At 36.3% G+C, this 15348-nt stretch overlaps 1 protein-coding gene across 1 annotated transcript in view; it reads left to right on the plus strand.

Annotated features, from left to right (window-relative positions):
- Positions 1–3881, plus strand: part of Smp_139230 (n-acetylgalactosaminyltransferase, putative) — a gene marked incomplete at both ends in the record, with an annotated part of 32309 nt that extends 28428 nt beyond the window's left edge. Inside the window, one exon of the mRNA XM_018791816.1 lies at positions 3871–3881. Coding sequence (XP_018645041.1) covers positions 3871–3881 — 11 coding nt within the window. The remainder of the gene's footprint in view (positions 1–3870) is intronic.
- Between the last annotated feature and the right edge of the window lie 11467 nt (positions 3882–15348).

Raw genomic sequence — 15348 nt, forward strand, 5'->3', positions numbered from 1 at the left:
CTGTAAAGATTGGGGGTCTAGCTTAGGATCCGAGTATAGCGTTCAATCAGCAAGACTTATCAGTGGCGACGGGGAAAAACTACAATAACCAAGACTTATCAGTTGTTTAATCCGTTTGTCTGTTCAACATGTTTTAACAATGCCATTTTTAACCAGATGACAATTCTAATTCACTCATGATTAAACTTAGGGAGCACTAATTCATATTCTGTCATGAAATAAGTTTTCTTTCATCACTAATCCATCAACTTGAAATCGGTCGAATTTCTGTTCATCTATAATTCAATTCAAGATAATCGGAGACTATCTTCACTTCATATAATAAGTATAACTCAAAAATCATATATTCTTTGTTGTTGTTTTTTGAAGTTAATTGTATTTAAATCTCGATAGTGTAATCAGAAGACAAAGATTATCAGGACTATGTGATGATAGGATAAGCACAATACATTTCGAACAATCTGATCACACGTAAAATACTTGTTCTGAACATTTATGTATATAAAAATAAAAGGTCAAATAGACTGGAAATGATGGGTAAGAGGAGATAAGGATAATAACATTATCTACTCAATAGCTGAGTGGATAACGCGATGGCGTTTGAAGCGAAAGGTACTGGATTCGAGTCCCACAGTGAACATCAACTCTGAGATGCAAGTACATCCAGCTGACGAGTCCAAAATAGGATGAAACGCGCATCCTGGATTCCACTGCTAACCACTATCCATCTTTGTTTACAATACTTGTGAAATAAGGCTATATCGAGGCAGTCCGCACAGTATGCACATATGCCAATAAGAGACTGACCAGTTGCAGTCCTAAATATCAATGGGAAGATTCAAACAAGTAATACTAAGTGAATTTAATGATAATAATAATAATCTGAAAACAATTTGAAACCTAATCACTCTGATTAATAAGCTAATATTAGCAGGGTAGGTTTAAGGTGAGAACAAACTGTCTTTGAATACAAAAAGCGGTTTGAATTTTCGTATGACTAAGGCTTCAATAAACCTTAGTATACGCCCTTTTACACTTTTATAAAACACCATAAAAGCCGAGTTAAGATCAATCTTATGACCTATTCCTTCGTCTTCTTATTACTTTATCGAAATATATTTCAATCATTCTGTTAAGCAATGTTAGATTGAGTTTCGTTAATTTGAACACATTGTTAATAGAAATGTAAATTACAATAATACAATAGTAAATATTGTTTAACGGCCTAAGTATAGATCTAAACATGTACATTCATCTTAACTACTAACACAATTGAAATGAACATTTCTTTCCTTCAATTTCATTCGAATGTCTACTATTGTTTACTTGGTAACATAATACAATATGGTTTATTGATTTTACTATATACATAAACAGATCGTACATATTACTTAAAAAAAATAAACATCTCAAGATGTAGTTTCTTCTGTGTTTCCTGAAACACTTGCCGTATATATGTCTGTTTGTTGATTGTTGCGCACACATATGTAGTTTATGTAGTTTAGTCAGAAACCGAAGGTAGAAGAAAAATGAATGTCAGATCTTTTTTTTTATTCATACATTATACCTACTTGTGTGTGTGTGTGTGGTGTTGCAATGAAAAATGACTATTCTTCATTAGTGATTTTTATATTGGATAGTTTAGCTTTCATTATTATTATTATTACCATACAGTAAGAGCTAGATACACTGATACATTAATGCTCATTGATATATCTGTACTGACATTTTACCCAATAGCTGGATGTGTATTCTTATTCCACTCCATCTATGTTACTTACTTACTTACGCCTGTTACCCCTTGTGGAGGAGCATAGGCCGCTCACCAGCATTCTCCATCCAACTCTGTCCTGAGCCTTCCTTTCCAGTTCTTTCCAGTTGTTATTCATCCTTTTCATATCCGCTTCTATTTCCCGGTGTAATGTGTTCTTTGGCCTTCTTCTTTTCCGCTTCACTTCCGGATTTCAAGTTAAGGCTTGCCACTCCATCTATGTAACATTCATTTAATATTATTTGATCATATTATCTCTTGAGTAAATATTCACCACTGATTGACATTAGTAGGGTATCATTAAAAACCAGTGAGCACTAAGAATTCATTTTCTTTCTTTATGGATCTGCCTAGCAATGCACACCTATGAAACCATCAACAATTGAACCTGAGATTTTACGTTTTCATAGCTATTCTCTTTATCTTTAGACCCTTGAGTTGCCATAAAATGGTCCACATTTTTAACTGTAGTGTTTTCTAAATTTACTACCTAATTGTTATTTTCTCCGTAGTTATTTTTTTAGAGCTGTTTCACTGGTTATTCGGAAGCTTACCTCAATATTTTTTCACCCATAATGTTGGATTCTTCATTATCTTGGCTGTGAAGCTGTAATCTTACTTACTTACTTACGCTTGTTACTCCTAATGGAGCATAGGCCGCCGACCAGCATTCTACAACCCACTCTGTCCTGGACCTTCCTTTCTAGTTCTATCCTATTTTTGTTCATTCATCTCATGTCTGTTTCCATTTCTCGGCATAATTTGTTCTTTGGCCTTCAGAATTCCATGTAAGGGCTTGTCTTGTGACGCAGTTGGGTGCTTTCCTCAATGTGTGTCCTATTCACTTCCAGAGCTTCTTCCTGACTTCTTCCTCCACTGGATGGAATCTGGTTTGTTCTCTCCCACAGTAGCTTTTTTCTGATAGTGTCTGGCCAACGGATCCGAAGTATCTTGCATAGACAACTGTTAATAAACACCCGTATCTTCTGAATGATGGCTTTCGTAGTTCTCCAAGTTACCGCTCCATACAGTAGAACTGTCTTGATATTTGTATTAAAAATTCTGATCTTGATGTTGGTTGACAATTTTTTGAGTTCCAGATGTTTTTCAGTTGTAAATATGCTCCTCTTGCTTTGCCGATCCTCGCTCTCACATCTGCATCAGATCCACCGTGTTCATCGATGATGCTGCCCAGATATGTAAAGGTTTTCACATTCTCCAATGCTTCTCCGTCAAGTGTAATTGGATTGGTGCATGTTGTATTGTATCGGAGAGTCTTGCTGTAATCTAAACTGATCTTATTATTATTTTCTTAGATGGATTAGTCAAAATTTGTAGTAAGACGACAGGTGATATGTTTAACGAACATCATTACATAAGTAAATATACGTAAGTCAGTTAAAATACAAAAGAGATCAGTATCATAATTACTTAAATTACGTAATGAGCTTTATATGCATTATGAGTTTAAATAAAGAATAAGTAAAATAAATAAGAAAGGAGTAGATGTAAAGCAACAACAACGTTGTTGAAGAGAAAAAACAGTTCACTTGTTGGTTACAATTTCTCTGACCAAGCAAAGGACATGTGTATTGCAGGCTTTGTTAAACACAAAAGCTAAGGTTGTTGGATAGTGAAGGTGCATCCCATCTTTGTGTTTTCCCAAATTCTAATCTCCTGAATTCTTCATGTTTCTATCTTTTTTCTCTTTCCAAATTTATTTCACTGGATTATACTCCTTGAATAACATCTTCAAACCCTAATCTTTCACATTAATGCTCATACTATGGGATTTGAATCGACAACTGCATCTCTGTGCTAATGTGGTAAGGCAACTTGAACTGATGTACGTACGTACGAAGTTCTACGTTGTGACTGACTGAAGGTTGTTGGCTCGAATCCTCTAATATGTAATTAATAAGATCAAACCCGATTGGGAATTACTGAAAATACACAATAATTTGCTTTTTCATAAAACTTTGATTTACAGGAGAAGGGGGCTTGTTGTTTTGGCAACTAGGTTAGATATAAATAAATTATCTTTTTTTAAAAAAAATTTACGATCTAATTCATACCTACACACATTACATATCCACTAGATTCGTCATAAATCTGGTCAATGTCTTGATTCTCTTGGTCATAAACTTGGTGAAACTGTCGGTGTTACACATTGTCATGGACAAGGTGGTAATCAAGTATTTGCAATAACTGAAAGTGGTACAATTCGTGTTCATGCAGGATGTATGGATGGTGGGAGTAGTAAAAGTGTTGGAACTGGAATATTAGTTTTTAAAAAGTGTGAAAAGGATAGTATCAGTCAAAAATTTGAATTTATCGAAAATGTAAGTTGTTGCCATTATTGTTTTCTGTAATGATAATAGGATTCTGTTAATAAATTATTATGTAATGGTGGACATCATCGATGAACACGGTGGATCTGATGCAAATGTGAGGGCGCGGATTGGCAAAGCAAGAGGAGCATATTTGCAACTGAAGAACATCTGGAACTCAAAAAATTGTCAACCAACATCAAGATCAGAATTTTTAATACAAATATCAAGACAGTTCTACTGTATGGAGCGGTAACTTGGAGAACTACGGAAGCTATCATCCAGAAGTTACAAGTGTTGATTAACAGTTGTCTACGCAAGGTACTTCGGATCCGTTGGCCAGACACTATCAACAACAAGCTACTGTGGGAGAGAACAAACCAGATTCCATTCAGCGGAGGAAGAAATGCTGGAAGTGGATAGGACACACATCGATGAAATCACCCAATTGCGTCACTAGACAAGCCCTCACATGGAATCCTGAAGGCCGAATGAGAAGAGGAAGACCAAAAAACACATTACGCCGAGAAATGGAGACAGACATGAGAGGAATGAACAAAAATTGGATAGAACTAGAAAAGAATGCCCAGGACAGAGTGGGTTGTAGAATGCTGGTCGGTGGCCTATGCTCGATTGGGAGTAACAGGCGAAAGTAAGTAATGGTGGACAAAAGTAAATAATGTCAAATCCTGTGCTGAAGATACTTTGACATTTGTAAATCTTTTACAGAAACTATTATGTGATTAGATTCATGAATTGACTACTAAAAAGTGTAGATGAATTATTGAACTGCTTATTGAGTAAATTGTGGAACTAATAAATCTACTCAATCTAATAAAATTATCTAGATAAGTCGATTGATTTTAACTTTTGGCATTCTATCATTTATTATTCACTTCAATAGTCTTCGATTGATAATCATTTCAGCATACTTGAAATAAAAAATCGGTAGAGATTATTTAGTATATATTATGATGTGGGTTACTTATATCCACATAAGTAGTATATAGTGATGGTCAGGCATAAAATGTATTTCAGCAGAAGATGGATAACGAAAAAATGGAAACGAAACGTAATTGGTATGTGAATGCATGAACAATGAAATCAGAGAAGATGGACTGATATTTGCAGAAAGAACAGTCAAGATTGAGACAATTGATTGATAGTTTGCAAATTAACTATTTACTGTATGGTTGTCAGATTTGAGTGAGATATTCTGTAATTTTGTGCTCAAATACATTTCGATTGTGATGTAGGTTTGTTCTCTGAGCTGGATGGTTTGGTCGTGGAGCTTTCATCGTCCTTCTGAACGACATCATCAGCAAAAAACTTCGGGTAGAAGCTCAGAGAACAAATCTACATCAAAATCACCCACCTGAGTTACAAATCTTCTCCACCATCTCACATTTCGATCGTCCTCACCCGTGTTCTTTTTCACCACAATATGTCTTTATTGAATAGAAACTTCAAAACATACAGAAAACTTTCTACAGATAGCTTATCAGTTAATATATATTATTTATATGTTTTTATATACACAAATGTATGGCACCTATATTTATTAATTGTTGCTCTGGTTGTTAGAAGGGGGAGGCGATCGGCCTCATGACTTCCAATGAATCTTGTCTTTCACCATAAGACATCATAATCCATCTAAATGAAGATCTTTCATCTCCCAGTTCAGAGTTTCACAAAGCGCTGCTTTTTATAAGATGGAGTTGCTGACGACTCCATGCCAAACCCTCCTGTTTCACTCAGTCTTGGGACTAACAGTAACTCTAGAAGAGCTACAGGTCGGAGTTAAATGTATGATACAAATCTTTACATTTAATTCTACCTTTTCTTTCAGTTTAAAAAGAGTTAATAGAGTAATTTTTAACAATAAAACAATTTCTCAATCAGTCACAGCGTAGAACTTCGTACGTACGTACATTAGTTCGAGTTGACATACCACATTAGCACAGAGATGCAGTTGTCGATTCAAATCCCATAGTGGTAGAAGTAGTAAGAGTATAAGCATTAATGTGAAAGATTAGAGTTTGAAGGTGTTATTCAAGGAGTATAATCCAGTGAAATAAATTTGGAAAGAGAAAAAAGATAAACATGAAGAATTCAGATTAGAATTTGGTAGAACACAAAGAGTGGATGCACCTTCGCCATTGCAAACGATTTTGAGCCATGTCATTCAATGTCTCTAACCATTGATTGCTATCATCTCGCGAATCCCAACCAGGTAGTCTACACCTACCAGCATGGCTCAGTCCACTTGTCAGTGACTTCATGGATTTATGCCATGTTTTGGTCTGGCCGCCCCTAGCTTTCTTCCAACCTGCTCCTATACCATAAAGCATTGCATGTCGGGGCAGTCGGTGGTGGGGCATACGTAACACATGTCCCAGCCATCTCAACTGATGAAGTTTCACTACTTCATCAATCGATTTGCCATCCTTACCTAGTACCGGTTTCCTAACAATTACATTACTTACTCGTTGGTCCCAGGATATACAAGCGATGCTTCGAAGACATCTATGATCGAATACTAGTAGCCTACGTATATCCTCTACTCTTATCGGCCATGTTTCACTGCCATAAACTAAAGTGAAACTACAACTTATTCCAATTATTCTATATTAATGCAATGTTACATTTTAATATTGAATACAATTTATATGAGTAGTTGAATAGAAACCATAAAAAAATATAATAAATGCATATTATTATTATTCTTATTATTATTATTAAAATTTTAATCTCCATAACCTCTATTGTTTGTTTGTTTTAGTATTCACATTTGAACCTAATTCACTTCATGTTACATTAATTATAAGTAAATAATTGCCATGTCAACAATCAATGATTATTTTTGTCAATATTTTTTTGTTTGTTTTTTTGTATTTTTTTTAGCAAATAATTCATAAAACTACAAAATTGTGCCTTGTAATTATATCAATGAGTAAAGGTGTACGACTTACATTAAGTAAGTGTTCTTCTTTATCTCTCTCTCTCTCTCTCTCTTTATAAATGTACAATTTTATTAAATGATTATTTTTTTAATTCTATAAGTTCATTTAATCAATAGTATTTTCATAGTTGAAATCATGGTTCAATTGAAACTAGACCACCAGGAAAAACCTGGAAGTACTGGACGCCCGTTTCGTCCTATTATGGGACTCCTCAGTAGTACACATCCACGATCTCGCCTCGCAAGATTTGAACCCAGGATCTACCAGTCTCACACCAGAGCACTTAACCACTAGACCATTGAGCCGACATCCGATGGTGTTTATGTCTAATTCCAACCAATCCACGAAATTGAGTAACCGTTCACCAATTGTCTTCAGTCAGTTGATGTCTCTACAACAGACTTGGTTGAACTCCACTGTTCACTGCTTCTCACTAGAACTCCAGGATTTACCTCTTGAAGTCAGTCACTAGTGAGCATATGATTATTATTATCAGAAGGGTTTTTATGGAGATTTAGTATTTTCATAATTGAAAAAGTATTATATACATAATAATGAGATAAGGCACAAGTGTATTCAACTTCAAAGATAGTTTCATGATAGTTTCGAGAATGCAATGAGAAGATGAAGATTATCAGAATTATGTTATATATTTGTGCAATACATTTCGAATGTAATCTGATCACACATATACTTGTTAAGATATCCCATGGGATGTGATACAATCTCTTACGTTTTCTTTGGGTTTTTTGGTGAAACATAGACCTTGTCTTTTCAATAATGACAAGTTGGGCTTGTTGAGGATTTTACACCACCAGAACTCACTTAGTAAATGGCTTATTTTCGTAATTTTATCTTGAAAATTTGGACTTCTTGTTTTCGCACCAAAAGCGCTCGTTTTCACCTTCATGTCGTAGTTTCCACTTGGGGGATCTTAAACGCTATTAGTTCGTTGTATCTTTTAGTATGCTACTTTAAAACGCTTCCCAAGGACAATTTTGCGCTGTATATATACGTTTGATTTGTGTTTGTTGTGATTGTTTGTGCTTGTGGTTGCTTTCGGAATATATTTCCGAACTCGGACTTGGACTTCTCACTCTAGTTAGCGGAGCTGGGACGCGTCAAAACATTTAGCTTATTAGTCTTTGGTCACAGAGTCTTTGTCATGTTCTCAGATGTAGGAACTCCGTAATCGCTCCAAAAATAACACGGCTGCATAAAATGTCATGTTGATGGCTAATTTAAGTCTGTTCCAACATGAGACTATTTGAGTCGCCTCTAAATAGTGACGTAATGTAAACTCGTTTTTCGGGTGCCAGAAGCGTCATAAGTCTAATCGTATTACAACCTGTTACGTCCTTGATCTGTCTATCCACTTTCATGCAGAGGATAACTTGTCGAATATAGATTAAGGCCTTGACGCGATAGGCCGACTGACTTAACCTTGAGGCTAGTATACGTGAGTTCCAAAGTGAGATCAACTGCTTACGATAGAGATACGAAAACTATTTTATCACCTGTTCGACTGACAAGCACGAGAGAGAGAAGACAAAGTCAACTGGAACACTAATCGATTAATTCCCAATTCTGATCGGAATCCCGATTTTAGATTAGTGTAAAAAGATACATGAATAAATAGATGACTAACTCGACCACAACGTACAACAATTAGGAAAATACAATTATGTCCAAAACTGGGGGATTAGAGTAGAAAATAGAATACAAAAGATTACGTTTAAATTACAATAGCTTTGGAACAGAAAATGCTATGGCAGTGAATCATACATCAAACGAAAGCTTATGATCTGTAGAATAGATTAAGGACAAAATTAAATGTTACTGTTTTACAAGATTTGAATTAAATGGAATAACGTCCTCAAAATTAGCTTCTGTAGTTTTTCAAGGCTTCTTGTGTCTCTGTTCACATCACAACCCTTCTAGCGGTTTATAAACTTCAGTGAATAACCCTTATTCATTAATGTTTCAGTCAAGAGCTTCGTCTCTACTTCAATAGTATCGTTAATACAAATATGATTGATTCTATTCATCATATTTATCAATGATTTCATAAATTATTACCACCATTTAGTCTAGTCATTCTACTCTTATGCTAACCAACATTATCGTCTCAAAAGTTAATATACTGATAGATATCAGGATATACTTTCAATAAAATGAGGTTAGCATACCATCCAGAAGGATCAATACTCACAAGACAGCTACTTCGCTCGAGTTTTGAATTAGCATTGTCATCATATATATATATATATATATATGCCCCCAAATGCCCTGGTAGGGCCGAAAGTGGGGAGAGTCCGCTCTCTCTCTCGAAACGCTCTCACATGGCCACGTGAATATTTAGCCTCTGCTAGGGAAGTCCTACTCACTTCCTTCTCTCAGCGGGGGTATCGTTTACAAAATTGAGAGGACGAAAAGCGAATGTCCGGCGCTCTAACCGGGTTGGTGGATGTGGAGGATCCACCTAGGGGAGTTGGAAAACCCTGATTCCAAACCAATGGTGCACATGGACTTCAGTATCCTGAGGGAACAAACGGTGTATGAATCAATCGTTGGTCACTGGCTACCATGGGACTGCATCTCCTTACGATGCTCTACTGCCTTGTGGATCAGATTTTTAGGTCAAATGCTCCGGGTGTGGTCCCCTAAGAAAACCGCCTGCTTCAGTTTGGGCACCATTGGGAGTAACAGGCGTAAGTATGTAAGTAAGTAAGCATAAGATTAACATGGAGTAAGATAAAACGCTTATATCTTCTTAATACATCCCTATTATCAATTTGTCTATCATTGAAATAATCTATCCATTGAATAATTTCACATGTGTTCACTTATCTATCTTATTACATTTTAGGAGTATGCACTAATACACAAGATTCCTATTGGACTCTTCCTCCATTATTTAATGACACATCAATTTCATTGTAAAAAAAGAATGATGATGATGATTTCTTTGTTGAAAATGATGTTTTCCTACATCCATTTATCTTTTTGAGATGTGATATATGTATCTATATAATCAAAATCATTATTTTATAAAAAAAAAAATTTCTTTGCTACTTGTACATGCTACTAATAACCAGTGAATTTTTCAAATTACTTACTTACTTACGCCTGTTACCCCTCGTGGAGGAGCATAGGCCACCCACCAACATTCTCCATCCAACTCTGTCCTGTGCCTTCCTTTCCAGTTGTTATTCATCCTTTTCATATCTGCTTCTATTTCCCGGTGTAATGTGTTCTTTGGCCTTCTTTTTTAAACTACTACTGAAATACTAAAATGTAAATCATGGTTTTATTTTTTTTTAATTTTTCTTGAGACTATTATTTTGGTCAAAATTTCTCAAGATGATATTGATATATAGTTACTTCAATTCCTTGATTATATATTGTAAAGTATGTTTGAATTTGGACTACTCCCCCCCCCCGATATCTTCTTCTTTAATGATACTATATCATGATGAAGTTTTCTTTAAAGGAAAGTCAAGTTTCTTCTTCTATCAGAGTTGAGATAACTGATTGTTTTAACCAGCGGTTTTGGTAGGCTATTTTTGTCAATTTAACTTGTATATTACTTATAAGTAGTAGTGAATTGGATCAAATTGTTTTTGTTGTTTGTTTGTTTCAAAACTGTATTGATATAAAAGCCATGTAATTTACACCAACAACAACAAAACAATCAACTAGGAATGTTTAAGCTAAATGCTTCTTTTTTTATTTTTCCAATGTATCAATCTACCTATTGAGTGTTTAAATTGGTGGTTGGCAAATAGTCACTAGTTTTTGTCTATTTTGTATATTTTTTTGTTCCAATTAAATAATAAGTGTGGAAAGCAAAGTTCTTTTATCAGTGTCCAGAAAGGAAGAATACAATTTCATTCATGTCATATGTAATTAACTGATTTTGTCTTTTTACTTTACTTACGCCTGTTACCCCTCGTCGACTATCATAGGCCGCTCAACAGCATTCTCCATTCAACTCTGTCCAGGGCAATCCTTTCCAGTTCCTTTCAGTTAACATTCATCCTTTTCATATCTGCTTCTATTTCCCAGCGTAATGTGTTCTTTGGCCTTCCTCTTTTCCGTTTCCCTTCCGGATTCCAAGTTAGGGATTGCCTTGTAATGCACATTGATGATTTTCTTAATGTATGTCCTATCCACTTCCAACGTCTTTTCCTAATTTCCTCTTCAGCTGGAATCTGGTTTGTCCTCTCCCATAAAACGCTGTTGCTGATAGTATCCGGCCAATGGATGTTGAGTATTTTACGTAGACAACTGTTTATAAATATTTGTACCTTCCTGATGATGGTCGTAGTAGTTCTCCACGTTTCAGCTCCGTACAGTAGGACTGTCTTGAGCAGCATCTCTTCTGTACCTAGCCTTTGTTGTCCAGCTTGTGTCCAATGGGTTTCGCTGATTCCGAGTACTGCCAAGTTGTATCTCCTCATTTCCATTGCTATTTGACTGGTCTTCCCTGTCTCCCACATTGTCCGGACGTTCCATGTACCTATAAAGAGTGTTGCTCTGGTTGTTAGAAGGTGCATCGGCCTCGTGACTTCTGAAAAATTTCGGCTTTCATCATGAGGCGTCATAATTATTCCTTCAACTCCCAGGGCAGAGTTTAAATGGTCTGAATTATTTTTTCTGGTTAGCGTTTTTTTAGCGAGTTGGTTTTCTACGGGATGGGGTCGCTAACCCCATGCCCAACCCTCCTCCTTTGTGTGGGCTTGGGACCGGCAGTAACTCTAGAAGAGCTACAGGCGGAGTTGATTTTGTCTTTTGTATAAAATAAATTAGGGAGATGATCGGATCGGCTTTTTACAGATGTAACAGTTAATACAACTGAGTAATTGCTTACCGGGGCCCTGACCAGAATTTTCCAACCAACTCATTCGATTCTTAAATGTCTACTTTCAATTCCATGGCTTGCTTTCTTTGTTCTTGAGTGGTTACTATGCTTTACCGTATTTCCCTGTTAGTTTCTTCGTTGTATCATATATTTGTCTCGTATTTCCTTCTCTCCTAGATTGTTGCGCTGTTATTGGTAGGTCATCTCGTATTTCCGCTTATCAACCCTAATACATCGGATCACTCGTTTGTTTGCTTCTGTGTATTCTGCATGTGTCTTGGATTTTTCTTTTCATGTTCGACTGTTTTTAATTGCTGTGTTCTTGTTCTTCGTTTCTCGACCAGAGTTTCGATAGATATCCATTCTTTATGATGGTGCTTCTTGAGGTCCAGGACCCCTGGGACGTTGAGGTTAATACTTCTTTGATCCCTATCCACTTATTGTCAATGGTAGTTTCCTTTTCTTTGAGTAGGTTTTGTGAAGCTTGGAACCTGTTGTTGAGAGCTATCTTGCATTGGATCAGTTTGTTAATATCTCGAATGAAGGCTATATTGAACCTTTGTAATGCTGTCCCCCCAGTTGTACAGTGCTTCTTTAGCTTTAGTTTCATCATGGCAACCACCAGGTAGATGGTGATCTGAAGTTATATAAGTTCTTATATTCGTTTTCACGTCTTCCGTGGACCTCCTAAATTTCTTACTGTTCCATATGTAACCGGTCTGATTGTGTGTGGTGTGGTACAGAGAAAACCATTTAGTTTCGTGTATGTGTTTGTGGATGGAATATAGTGCCACCTATAACTATTTTGTTGAAGACACATCAATTTGCAAATCTCTCACCATTTTCGTTCGTTTCTCCCAGTCAGTCCATGTCGTCTCATGTTATCTCCATACCTGGTGTTGTCCATTCCGACCTTGGTGTTTGGTTTTCCCACCAGGATTGTTAAGTTCTTTTTTGAGCACTTTTCTGCTGTCGGCTGCAGCTCCTCATGAAATTCATCTTTGTTGTGTTCGTTGAAATCGCTGGTGATCGCATTTAAGTGGACAACATTCATTGTGATTCTCTCCTTCTTTCTTTTAGTGAAGGATGCTTTGATGACTCTATGTTAATGAGATCCCCATCCCATATATATTTTTAGCACCTATTTAGACAACATCAATGCAACTCCTTGTGTGTGGGAATGTTTATCTTCCTCATGACCAGAGTGTAACAGCTTCTCTCCTGAATCTAATCTTTTCTGTTCAGCTTGCATCCAACGACTTTCACTTCTTATGAACATCACCAGGTTGTATTTTTCATATGATTACAGTTAGAATGTATTTTAAAACGAAATCTGTTGTAGCATTACATAATTGATGGTAATAACTCTTCATCCTCATCTTCAGTATAATTAGTAAGTGAAAATAGATTTCTTTCTAATCGTGAACCATAATTATGAGTAGCAGTTAACGAACTGTTAAGCAAGTCTAATCTGGGGTTTTTTCTTATTTATTTACGAAATGCACATACATGGAATACAAGTTGTTTTATCTAATGTTTCATTCTTGATTTTTTAAGATTTCAAGACTAGTAAACATAGAACGCAGTGGGCCCCATAAAAAATATAGCTTTTAACTTTCAACCTGAGTTGCTCAATACTCTCAAAGACACCCTCATCAAAATAACACTCTGAGCTAGTTATCTACTAAAAGGTTCACTTACCGACTTAAAATACCCAGATGACACCATCTCACTTGCAGACGCCAAGTAAATACAAACTTTTCGTGCTCTTGAGTAAAAATGTAGGCGTTTGGGGCTCATTAACCACCCTTGACACGCATTCCGCCTCAGTAGTATTCTTGTCCACATTGATCACAGTTGAATGTGATGTCAGCTTTACGTATTTTTCGAATCTCATCAACCCTGACGGGTTGAATCTGACAAAATCTCGCTACGGATTCAGAAAGCTCGGTTGGTTTTTCTCAGCTCACAGCTGTGGCGTTGGTGAATCGTCCACCTCTGAACCAAATGGCGAGTATGCCGTGTAGTTCTTTCTTGTACACGATATCTTTTTAGAACAGAGGGTATTCTCAAGTTACCAAATATTCGGTGCCTTTAAAATATTGGTCTGGTGTTAGGACCCCTGAATGATTGCTCTTGAGGTTAGATGCAAAGTGTTATGCTGGAAAAAGGCAAACCAGTTAGTGGCACTGAATTTTTATAGACTTGGGTGGTTGGATTACACATACCCGCAAACCATTTCCTTCGACGGGCGATGTTTGCTGGTTTAAGAAACCTAGGGGGTATGAAGCCACAAGGTGGGAATGGTCCGTGAATTCAGTCACTGTTGGACTCAGCTATGTTGGTAGTTTCAGGTCACTTGGTTGGGGCTCGCGCGACTAATGAAATCAACGATTGGAGACTTTGAATAAGTCGGATTGAATCAATTCCATTTGCTATTTTTCCTGAATTTTTGAGATTATTCAATATTCTTTATTTTGTTGGAATCATATTCACTAAGCTTAATGTGACTTTACTATTACCGATACTACTGCTTTTGGTATTTCTTTTAGTACTTTAAAGTACTGAAGATTAATCGATCTTGTTATACTGATGTGCTAGTTATAAAACCATTCAGCCGATGTAAATCTCCAAGTACAGTTCTCCATAAATCTTTCACGGACCGAGCTTGCATGTTTCTCAACTGCTTCACCACTAAAATCCAAGGTTCCGTACCGTTTGCTCCAATGTATAAGTGCGATTTTCTTGCTGATCGACAATATACACTACGTTGTTGATATGCTCTAGTAATAAGCATGCTCAGCCACAAATTCAAAAATGATAGTATTCAACTGAAGTTAAACTTGAACTCGATATTCGACAGGTATCTATTTTAGACCACTCACAAGACAGTGATAATTTAAATACGGCAGTTGTACATGTAAATGAACACTGAGGGAAAATGAGTTCGAGCAGATTCAAATGTACTGTTCAGGTGTAATAGAAATCAGGCTTTGTTCTATTCAAGAATAGCTGATAATGATCAAGTGGAATGAAGTCCAACCATCAAGATATTCACTGCAGTAACTTCTGTGATTTTCCTAACTAATACAGATATTGTTTTCAGTTGGATCTCCACCAAGCTTTAGTCTAATATACAGTAATATTTATATGCATATACTAGATTATTAAACCAATGAAGGCGGTTTGTGAGTCATTGATAACAGTGTTGTAGGGTCGGTGAAATGTCACTGAATATTCGAACAGATCATTGATCCCTGTCAAAGTCAAGGATAGTCAACGCGCACCAGTCAATCGTACGCCATGGACTGGCCCACGCAGCAGTGGTTATTCTTTCACTTCTGTACTTCCGTAGTTGTACCTTAACTAATATATTCTTGTAATAACGTCCTTTGTGTTGTACAGTCTCCATAGCGTCCA

Source organism: Schistosoma mansoni (assembly GCF_000237925.1).
Source record: "Schistosoma mansoni, WGS project CABG00000000 data, chromosome 1 unplaced supercontig 0071, strain Puerto Rico, whole genome shotgun sequence".
Lineage (NCBI taxonomy): Eukaryota > Metazoa > Platyhelminthes > Trematoda > Strigeidida > Schistosomatidae > Schistosoma > Schistosoma mansoni.